The following is an 11,931-nucleotide window of genomic DNA, read 5'->3' as shown; positions in this document are numbered from 1 at the left end:
GGGGGGGGAAACCCACTGCTGTTCCTCCAAATACTCATTAACAATGCAGATATATTCAAGACACAAGTGAGTCTAATATGCATCCAAAAAGGATAATAAGACTGTACTATGTGAGGGTAGGGAACATTAGGGGAGAAAAACCTCAAGGGAAAGCCATTACCCTCTCTCAGAAACAGCTTTTGGGAAGCTACATCTTGCAGAAAGAACTCTGGGTGGGTAATTCTTTGAAATCAAAACAAGAAGATAAAAGCTCTTGTCAAGGCGAAATGGGATGATTTTGAAAAATTAAAATGTACTTTGAGAGAAACCAAATGAAATGTGGGTGGAAAGCATTCCATTAGCCTTCGAAATTCAGATCAAGTACACAGAACAAGATAGAAAGTTCACACACACACACACCCCCCCATATATTGTTCTACAGCATGTTTAAAATATTGATTTTAGCAAATTTAGATAAGAACTTTTTAATCAAATAGTCTTTTTCTCCAAAGCCTACAAAACATCATTTGAGTGTTCAAGATTTTTTCAAGGCTTTAAATCATGATACTGGAGCCACGTGCAGCTTTTGAGCTGCAGGCAACTCTTAAATAATTCAAGTGTAATGCCTGGCCACACAGCTGGTGTGTCATAAGCATGGATAGATAAGACAAATGAGACTCCCGGAACAGAATCAGAAACTTCTGAGGCTGGTATCACTATGTGACCACTGAACCCAGCTGCATGCTTCATACTTACTCATCCCACAACTGCAGTGTTTTATAACAAGCTTCTCTCTAACTGCATGATTGATCCTGGAGCAGCCAGTTATCAGATCCAAGGAAGTATGAAGTCAGCCCCATCCAAAGGTTCAAATTGTAACGGACTAGCAGACATCAAGCTGCTTTCCTCTTAGGGACTCAAAGATGTTGCAGATCACTTAGATCCCAGTTCCTGGCCTTGATTTTCATTACTGATGCATGCTCCAACTCTACTATTGCTCCAGTACTTCTGACTGACTGTTTCCTGTTTCCCTCCCTTACATACCTCAGCTTTCTAGTCTTTTCTCTAACTTACAGATATATCTCTAGTATTAGTGTTTACAGACTCTGGCAAAGTAGCTTCTAACCCAGCAGATGGGGCATGCCTTTTCACAACTGCCCCACCAGCAAGTAGGCTGGGGGTGGGCAAGAAGCTGGGAGGGGACACAGCTAGGACAGCTGACCCCAACTGACAAAACAGATACTGCACACCATATCATGTCATGCTCAGCAACAAAAACTGAGTTCAAGTTTGCCACGACTGCCATTGTTCAGGGATTGGCTGGGCATCAGTTGGCTGGTGATGAGCAATTAGGTTTTTTCACATCACATGTTTTTCTTGGTTTCGTTTGGGTTTTTTGGTTGTTGGTTTTGTTTGTTTGTTTTAAACTTATTAAACTCTCTTTATTTCAACCCATGAGTTTTCTCACTTTTACCCTTCCAATTCTCTCCCCCATCCCACTGCAGGGCCTGGGCGGGGGGGGGGGTGTAAGCAAGCAGCTGTGTTGTGCTTGGCTGATGGCTGGGGTTAAACCACAACAGTTCACCCTTAGACTGAAACATCTCTTGTTCACCATGGATGACAAGAACCAAAGGTTAAAAAACAAACAAACAAAAACCCCCCAAACCCCCACGCAGCTTCATTCCAAACTTAAAAAAACATACCTAATCACCAGGTACTGCTATCAAATTATCTGCATTCAGAAGCAGCTTCCCAATTGCCAATTCAAGCTAGCTGCAGTATGCCAAATTTTCAGAGAAACATTCCCACATGTGTTCAAGTGTAAGCTTTATTGGCCCCATTGTATCAGCTGGTCTAGTTCAGAGCAAGAGTCTTATGCCTCCCAAGTACTGTTGCAGGGCATTTGTTAATATTACTAATAAAGGTATTTGATTGTTTTCTATGTTATTCAACCTAAGTACTTTTTTTTCTTTTTTCTTAAATGTACACTTTTAAAAGAGTAACACTACACACTGGAGATAACATTAAACATAACTGGTTTCCTGGAGGAAGAGAGAAGACAATCTCACCCATACCCAAAGTGAGTATTTTGAGGGTGAGTATTTTTCCCCCAAAAAATGTAAAGGTTAAAATTGAAAAGAAGCTCTTGACATCTCATGCTGTTCTCTGCCGGAGGAGTTCCATATTTCCAAAGAAAGATATTACTGCATATCTCTAAATGATCTTTCGACACAATACAGGCGGCACAAGGCACTGAATTTTTCTGAAAGTGACCTCCATATACATTTGAGTATTAAAACTGCAGTGTTTGGGGATTCCTGAAGTCATCACCAATACAAGTGTAATCTTAATAGCTCCCAACAGGTACCCTCTTATCTTTGCCTTTTGCCAGCGGTTGCACTTGCACTGTCTTACCTCAGTAACAGGGGGGAAAAAAAGTGATATCATGTTTAGAAAGTTACCTTAGCTTTTAATCTCCAGCCTGTCCTGCATAACAGAAAGATCTACTGAACTATGTAACAGTCTAAGGGAAGCCCCTTATTTTTCAGACTTAAAAAAGCAATGTAAAAACATGTCTTCATACTTGGCGATACACAGCAAAACACTAAAAGACTTCACACTAAAGCACACACAAACCAAACAACACAGGAAGTAAAATGCATGGGGAAGCCTAAAGAACAAGTGACTTATTTCTTGTTTCAACTTCATACATAGATTGAGGAATAAGAATTAAATTCATACAACATTCTCAGGAGAATTAATTATTTTCTATTGCTATCTAAGCTTTTTTGCATTGCTAAATAAAAGTTATATTTTTTTTGCTGAAGTTATATTTAGAGGTATGAAGATAGAATTTTCTATCACATCACTGTGGTAAATATAATTAAATGGGAGACTGCTTCATAAAGCAAGAAGTCTAAGTTTTCTTCATTTTCTTTTATTACTTATTTCTTGACTTTGGAAAATTATATTGAAAAGACTGAAGTCAAATTAGCTAAATGGAACTTTAAAATATAAAGATATCCAAGTTGCTTGTCTTTGGGAAAACTTCTTCCACAGACATCAGGTTAAAAATGAAATCTATTTTCATTTTGGTACAATCACAATTAACTTTAATAGTTAGCTAAACAGCACTTAGTGTTCTCCAGAGCAGTAACTACTCTTCTGTTCCCACAATGTCATGCATTCTGCAGAGCGGTAATGACTCTTCTGTTCCCACAATGTCATTAATTGATCATTAACATAGTTTCTCTTGCCAAGCAATACTAAAGTTTCTGCACTGTATATGACCAAATCGCACCCAGATTACTTAACACACAATGATCAACAACATTTTAATACGGAACAATACCATGAACAAACTTTAAGTACTTTTGGGGAGTCTGGAGACCTCAACATTCAGCCTAGGCTTCAGGGGCAAGGGGCAGAACCCTGCAAGTTTGTGGAGCACAAGATAAAAACAAATGCCTATTCAGGCAAACCTAACAGAAAAAAGTAAGGGACCAAAGTTGCCTTCTGTGGGTGTGCATATGCCTTGAAAGATGTAACTGCTTTTGAGTCAGAATTCTATGTTAGAATTTGGTATGTGGTAAATTTGGTAAAAGGATAAACTTGATACTAGAACTGTGATTGTTTTACTAGTTATTGTATGTTTTAACTAGACTGGAAGAAAGTACTTATGTTAAGAGTAGAATGGGTTTTTCTAGATAACTGAAAGCAGAAAAACTGGATAAAACTTCAAAATTTTCTGTATTTTAGAGAAGATGGCTACAGTTCTCCTAATGAGTTAACTTGCCTGTTTCATTGTTTGTAAAATGGATGCATTACTTACCTGGCTCTCAAAGAATTCCTAAGACTCGATATATTTTTGCATGATATTGATACAAAATTGAGCTATAAAAACTATCAGTTCATAGAACTAGACCGCTCTGCTAATGTAGTTATTTTTTATTCTAGAAAATGTTAACTATGATTAACTTGTACAGTTTTAGGCAGCTAGCACCTAGGAGGCAACCAGCACCAGCACCTTTGCCAGATTTCTGATTTCTGTCAAAACAATTCTGTGGCATCTTTCATCCAGATCAGTCTGGAAGTGGTTTCCAGAGTTTCTAAGGTTTGTTTACAAACATCTCTATCACACATTGAGGCAACAGGCTAGCTTAGCACTGATCAGACACTGCAGAAGAATTTGCATCACAACTTCCTCTTACACCTAGCTGTCCAAGAGTATTATGACCATTAGAAGTTGCAAATTGCACTAGGTTCACCTAAATTCTATTAATAACATTGCTAATCTTTGAGGTTATGATTTTTAACTGCTTTGAAAAGTACTAGCCATGGGTTTAAATCTTATTTTAATCTTTTTTTTTTTTCATATTGAAGATTGATGTAGCGGTATAAACAACTAACTCCACTGCAAACAGTTTATTGTGGCTCATCTTCCAAACAGAATTATGCTACACGCTCTGGGAAATATTTTGGTTGCTTTCCTAAAGCACTTTACTTACATCTCTCTTAAGAAACCAGACACAGGGACACTACATGGCGACATGCATTTAAAGATGATGTTTCATTTTTTCTTTTTTCCATTGAGCACATTCATCTTGTCTAGCAGTAACTGAAGTGCCTGAATTGTAGAATAAGCATAGGTCTTCCGTGTGCTACAATATACATGCTTCCAGTACTCAAACGTAAGAGGCAAATGAGTAAGATCTCACACTCAAAGGTTAAGGACAGAAATACCTTCATAATATTAAAATTTTGAGATCTTAGGGATTTCTCAGCTCTTAAATGACCCTCAGATGTTTTTAGGAGGACACAAGTGTTTGTATGAATAATGACTTTCCAGTGCACTCTTGGAACTTTTTGTTAGGTAGTTCTAAGTAACACTCCAGGGACATAACAAATTGACACTATGCTGAAGATACATTTTGTCCCGATTGCAACAGAGTTTTTAAACACTTGTAAAAACAATTTAAACAAATGTTTTGTGTGGGCAAGGAAAAGGCCCTCTGACCCTACATGGTCTATAAGCTTGAATGCATGTTAAAATAGTTCATCCAACACTTGAAAGTTGTATTTGTTTAAAAAAATAAGCACACTTAAACCTTACTCAAGATTAAAAAAAAAAAAGTACATTTATAAGATAAAGAGAAACGCTTATAGTCAAAGGAATGAAACAGGGACCTCTTACCATGCACAAACATGTAGTGAAGACACAAACAGAAAAAAAGTATCTGCTAGAATAGAAACTGACTTGCTAACACATAGTCAGAACATCAAGCTCACAGTAGCGTGACAGTCTAGGGTGAAAAGTGTTAGGAACAACTATTATTTCATTTCTGTAGTTAGCAGGTATACAGTTAACAAGATATCCAGTGAAGTGAACACTGCTGTTATATTTTTCCTCTCTGATCTGTAACACTTTCTGGACTAAATATATGTTAAGATGCATTTATGCAGTCTCACAAACAATACTGTAAGAAGAACTAGCAAAACGTAGGGCTGTGCTACTAGGCATATGCTTCCTGTGTTCTACTGAACTGTCAGCATTAAACAGTTAATATGGCTGTGGACCAGCAAAGCAGACCCTACTCTGTCGGTTTCAACAACAAAGCTGCTAAGTGTCTTTACAGCTAGCAGCAAAGTAGGAGACAAAGCCATATTGACTTTCAGAGAACTGTCTGCCAGTCAAAGTACGTTCTTTTCCAGGCATTTTATATACTACATAATGGAAAAACATGGATGCAGGGGGTTAAAGTCACTGTTCTACTTACAATTCCACTCCAGAATCACAGTCACTAATGAAGATTTTCTCCAGAATAAATTATCTCCCTCCTGAAGCTGTCATATTCCAAGCCAAGACCTATTTATTACTTCTTTGCTTCCCTGAACTCACAACTTCAGCCATCTTGTCGCCAATTGAACATCTACCTTTAATTTTCTCTTTATGACCTTTCTGTTCAGAATTCACCTCTCTGATGGAGAGATTTCACTGAATCCTCTGTATTTTCTAGTCTTTTCAATGATTTTGCCCTACCTCCTGCTCTTCCCCTCTAAGCACTCTCTTCCCTTCTTTGATTTCTCTTTCCCTTCATTTCCCTGTTATGACTGCTCTTTCTTTCCACACGATCACTTTTTCATCTTTAAAAGTTGTCAGCTCCACTTACATGCTACACTTCCTCTTCTTTTCTAAGGCAATCACATGTGATGCATTTACTTGAGCTCCACAGCTCTTCTTGTCAATCCAGATCATAGCAGTAACAGCATCCTGTAGCTACTTACAATGTTGAGAGACCTTCCAAGTCATGTAGAATGTGTTTTGAATCACTGTCCTATATAACCAAATCTCTTCTCCTTAAACTGATAAGAGCGGTTTCAAGTGTCTACAAATCTTCTCCTAATCTCAGGACCAATACTGCTTTCTAAGACACTTCCTGCCTTCAACGTCCCATCATGCTATTTTTCCTGAACTCTTGCTTACATCCTGGCTTTTCTGTTGCCTTTTCTTTTGGCAATGGATTTGCAGGATAATTCATCTTACACGTCCTGATGCAACCTTTCATGGGATTTGAAGAAACCTCTACTTTCAGCATCTCCTTCTCATCATGCAATTGAATAAACACTGGTGTAAAGCTGATCTCTCAGATGTAGTTATCATGAACCACATCTACATGACTTCACACTCCCTCATATGACCCTCATTATTTCTGTCACTAAAGCACATGCCTATCATTCATCAGTTCAAGCTAAAGATGACCAAATTTGAGAGGTGAAAGAACACACACTAATCATCCCAAAGTAGATGTTTAAGGTAATTACACTGAATAAACTTTTGGTCTTTTCTTAAAAAAAAAAAAATTTTAAAAAATAAATTTGTCCACATTCTAGTGTCATCTTCTACCCAGCACTGTTGTAGACCCACAGACAGTATCACTAACTCCAAGATCCAATCTTTGTTCCTTGCCTCCTCTGCATAGGTTTTGGATTAAACTTGGCTCTCTGGACAAAACTTGTCTTTCTACAAAACATCCTGGAATTCATTTACAACACCGTGGCAAGCTTAGCTTTCTCACTCTTAACTTCAACTTAGTATATCCCCCTTTCTCACTTTTTCCCCTCATCCATACTGTAAGATAAATACTCATACTTGTGTTCTTCACAGCTGTATTAATTCTTAATACCTTCTTGGTTAGACCTTCTTGTGACATTCTCTGCGTATAGGAAAAGGCTGCCAACTTCCCCTTACACACCATTGTTGACAGCAGCCTCTCTTACACATTATTTGCTTTTTCCAAACTTGTATAATTGAGTCCAGGAACATAAATTTAGCTGCATACTTTATGTCGGAATTGTATTTGTAATTGTACACATAATATTAACATGATGCAGTATATATTCTGAAATGTGACAAATCATCATCTCTACCTATTGCGTATTGTTCTCCTTAACCCTAGACAGCAAATCAATCAAGGGCTTTTTCCAGAAAGTAAACCTAAAATATACAGAGCAAATCTGTGCTTATAACTTGGGGGTTTCTGTATTTTTAATATTGAAATAAAACTTGCTGAGATCACAATAATGAATTTCTAGAATAATATACAAAATATTATAGCTCAGCATATCTGAGACTGAAGATATAACCTCAGTCTGAATAGAACTATTAGAGTACAGGGTGACAACTTTACTTTAATACTATGCACGGGAAGAGACTTACTCATTCACTCAGTTTACTCGCAATCATTCAGCAAAAATGCTTTTTTCCCCCACCATTTTTCTTGCTACCACCACCCCTCCTCAAACTCCCAGATTAAAGTTTATTCCATCTCTTCCTTTATCAGCACAACGATGTGAATGAATTTTGCATAGTGTTTTTGTTGGTAGCTACAAAAACCTTCTTTAAGGAACTTAGTTACGTAGGTTATTTATAGTTGTAACAGTTGTACTTTACAATTTATTTAAATACCCTACAGGGAAATTCCAACATAGCTTAAGAACCTGCATAATGTCATAGAAGATGTACAAATACAGACACTACTATGAATTGCCCAATGAAGAGTCTAAACTTCTGCAGCACACATTATAATTCTAGCAGTCCTTAATGAGTTTAAGATTATGTTTGCAGATGCACTACAATTCGCTTTGCTAGACCTACATACCATTTGTCAAGGTTCAAGAAAACCCTATTTAGTGGGCAATGGTAAATTTTCTAACTGAAGTATGAAACACTTTAGAAAGATCCACATGCATATATAGCTGAACTGGACAGGTACACTTGATTTTTTTTGTCACCTTAGTCCTTATAATATACAGATGCCCAGGAATCTAAGAACACATCAGCATGTCTAAGTTGATATACATAGAGTATTAAAAAAAGTACTAAAATAATTAAGCCAACAATAATCTCCCATTCAGGGTTTCGCCTACACTACTTGAAATCAGTCGCCGTAATCATTTTACTAGATTTTTATAATGTTACATTTATAGTACCATTTTTTCATAGAAATGTGGACACAGTATTATTGGTCAAGTAGTCAAAATATTAAAACTGTATAAAGGCCTTACACGTGCTTTAGATGTCTTATCTCACCCCCAGTGAGCCAAAACTTATAAAAATACGAATCAACATTTAGGAATTAGGGCTTTATAGCAGCGCAGTGGATATGTTCTTTACAATAATTAAATGGAAGAGAAAAGAAGCCAAAAAGAAAAACCTTACTGACAATTACATGTTTCATCGACTTTTCTCAGACATGTATTTTTCTACACATGCTGGCTTTAAAGTTTAAAAAAAATTCCAATGAATATGAAAGATTAGGGATTGTTTGTACAGTATTTGTGCTGTATCACTCGATCAGCACTATGTGTTACTATTTAACTATATAGATTAATTATTTTAGAGCTTAGTGGGTGTTCAAGTACATTTATTTTTTTAAGGACCACTCTGCAACTGAGACTTTGCCACATACGCTTTGGGAATAGCTCACAGCACTGAAAGACACAGCATTAACGAACAGATGCACTACTTATCACGCAAATTATTCAGAATCATTTTGAGTGCCTTCAGTACTAACATATTTTAATAATATAAAAAATAAACTTATGTACTAATGAAAAAGTTGGGAAAGGAAACTAGGGACGTAGGGCTCAGGCAAGATTCAGGCTTGTCCATATATTACAATTCTTACTGTAAAAAAGATAAATGGATAACTGATAGCCTCAAAAAGGTATACAGTTGTGATTTTTGTTTGGATTCTTTCTATTTTGTAAAGAATCAAGTTTAAATCTGTACTAATAATACAGAAAGCAGCCCAATGTTATTTCACCTAGTGTAAAAATAGCCCTGGTCATTTCAAAATGCTTGATATAAACATGTTGTTTACAGACATGATGAGAATATTACTGCAATATGCAAAATATAGTGATTACTTGCTGAAGTTTACCAAATTGGTACTTGAAGGAACAACAAAAAACCACACATAGAAGTATAGATGACTGGTGTTTGTCTTATTCTCTAGAGAAAAAGCAGTAGTCACACTAACCTCTTAGCATATTACACACATATGCATAAAGAGATCCAGAAACCTATAAAAATATGCAGTCACCTAGGTATAGAAAACTCTCAGTTACATCTTTCTACTCCACTAATAAATCAATGTAATTCACTAGTAAGTGACCTAAACATAGCCAGGACACAAATGAATTAATACGATTCTAAAAACGTACAGACACTCACCAAAAGACTGAATGCAGATTTCAAGAAGATCTTCCAAAGTGGCCCCTTTGGCTAAGTGCCCCAACGGCACCATTGTGACCTGGGTAAGATTTGAGACGCTGGGACAATGACTGATCTGCTTCAGCTCAAGTGCTGATTCAGGGGCAGTGCTGCATGCTTGGGCAGGTTGCCTAAAAGAAAGCACAATAGTGAAGTAAATACAAGAAGATCGAGTGGTAAATTTTACACTACATGGGAAAGGAGGAGAGATTTAAAGGACAATTAAGTCCCTGTAGCTATGGTGCTGAAAGACATAACCCTCCCACTTAATACGTACACCAAAGAGACTGCTCAGTAAATGACTTTTTTTTCCCCTGTTAAATGTGGATTGTAGAGGCTACGGTTACAGAGCTCCTTCAATGATCTGTCAAGATTACCAGAAGTCTTGTTTCTTTGTTGGGGAGTTATGTTTACATTACGATTTCAGCACAAGCATAAACCCCCTCAAACTATGTAACAGGAACACTGTTATGCAGTAATCTACGACCACATATTTGTGTGCCCACCAAAAGTAAAGGAGAAAAAAATAACTATAATCAAATATTACACACATTCAAAAATGCCAGACTAGCTTTACTAATTTCATTTGGAAAATCACTATTAAGTAAACAAAATATCAGTGCAACTTCACAGTGGCATGTTTCACAATTTAAAAAAAAACAAACAAAAAACCCAGATTAATTTGCATCTGTTCTATACCACTTTTTCCTACTAAGTTGTTTTAAAATCGCATACGTGACTAAATTAATGTCTTCAATAATAAAGGTAAAAGAGACCAAAATAAAGCACATATCTGGTTTTAGGCTTGTATTTTGATGATATAATATCTTAGATTTCAAGAATGTGTATGTCTACAGATAATATTAAAGGCTGTTCATTGTTTGCATATAAGGTCATAATTCTATGTGAAATAGTAAATAGGCACATTATTATATCGATGAAAAGTGCTGAAACATTTTTGCCTGCAAATAACAGGAACCACTTCAAAATTTGACTTCAGAGCATAACCATACTGTTCACAAAAGGGCAACAACCACTGCTGTTTCAATAAAACTTGGGTTTATTTCAGGGACAATTTACACTCCACCATCTTTCTAAACAAGTGATTCCAGCATCTTTAAGATGCTATCTTAAGTTTTCGTACAACTTTTCTTGGAACGCTATGCAAGACGTTATTAATAAACTGACAGTCCTGGGAAGAAAAGGCATAGAAATTTATCCAGTGTGCATATTACATACAGACAGGCAAGGTAAAAGACATAAACATCTCCATATAGGCACTCCTGGATGAAGTTGGAAATATGCATGCCTTATGAAGACAGACTGGACCCTACCTCATCCCAGTGAATTTCAAGCCTCATCTTAAATTTCTGTCTCATTTGAATGCTGGGAAAGCCACAAAACTGTACATGATGTCACTTATAACCCAACACTGACCCCAGGCCTCCGTCATTTCAAAGTCAGAAACATACAGGCCTGACCCCGCAGAGGCAGTGACCATCACCCAGCTCCCCCGTAGTTAAGCTGACAGGGGCTACGCAAAGAATGTTCTCTTCCCTTCCCCTTTCTCTAAATTTCCCTCTTAGCTTTGTGATCTGACTTCCTGTTCTCATACGAAAAGAGCAAAGGCCTGATTCCGGGTTTTCTTTTTACAAGCTCAAACCCCTCTCCTGAGTTCGTTCCAGTGCCTCTCCAACACAGGGCAGAGGATCCTAGAAATGCAGTAGCAATGAAGTAGGAGTTATGGCAGAAGATACTTTAGGTCTTGGCATCAGAGAGTAGAAAAACTGAAGTGTCCACACCCCCAAAAAAGTTTACAATAACACTGTGGCCGACGTGTCAACGCTGGACAGGCAAAACTCGGCCGGTGACACGGCTGAAACCAGCCATTCATCCGAACGGATCCCCTTACAGCAGCAGTTGCTTGACTTGAAAAATAGATTAAAGCCGTGCTGGGGGGCGACGCGGGGCGACGAGCACCCTGCGTTTCCACTGAACGCTCTTCGGCGGTGGGGCAGAAGCCACCGAGGACTGATCCTCGGCTCGCGAACTGACACCCGGGGCAGGTGGCCGTCCCCCGCCGCGGAGGGGTCAGCCTTGCTCCGCGGCCCCGGCCCCTCGCTCGGCGTCCCCCCGGCGGACGGCCCGCCGGCGGCGCCGCAGGTAACCGGAGCCCG

At 38.0% G+C, this 11,931-nt stretch overlaps 1 protein-coding gene across 1 annotated transcript in view; it reads right to left on the bottom strand.

Moving 5' to 3' along the window:
- Window positions 1-11,255, bottom strand: part of RASGRP1 (RAS guanyl releasing protein 1 (calcium and DAG-regulated)) — a 40,056-nt gene extending 28,801 nt beyond the window's left edge. The window contains exons 1-2 of the mRNA XM_010574284.1: window positions 11,164-11,255; window positions 9,716-9,885 (exon numbers count right to left, since the gene is read on the bottom strand). Of these exons, the coding sequence (XP_010572586.1) occupies window positions 9,716-9,885; window positions 11,164-11,255 (262 nt within the window). The remainder of the gene's footprint in view (window positions 1-9,715; window positions 9,886-11,163) is intronic.
- Between the last annotated feature and the right edge of the window lie 676 nt (window positions 11,256-11,931).

Source organism: Haliaeetus leucocephalus, unplaced genomic scaffold (genome assembly GCF_000737465.1).
Source record: "Haliaeetus leucocephalus isolate CR32 unplaced genomic scaffold, Haliaeetus_leucocephalus-4.0 Scaffold417, whole genome shotgun sequence".
Taxonomy (NCBI): domain Eukaryota; kingdom Metazoa; phylum Chordata; class Aves; order Accipitriformes; family Accipitridae; genus Haliaeetus; species Haliaeetus leucocephalus.
Note: the sequence above shows the minus strand (reverse complement) of the source record. Positions and strands in the feature narration are given on the sequence as shown.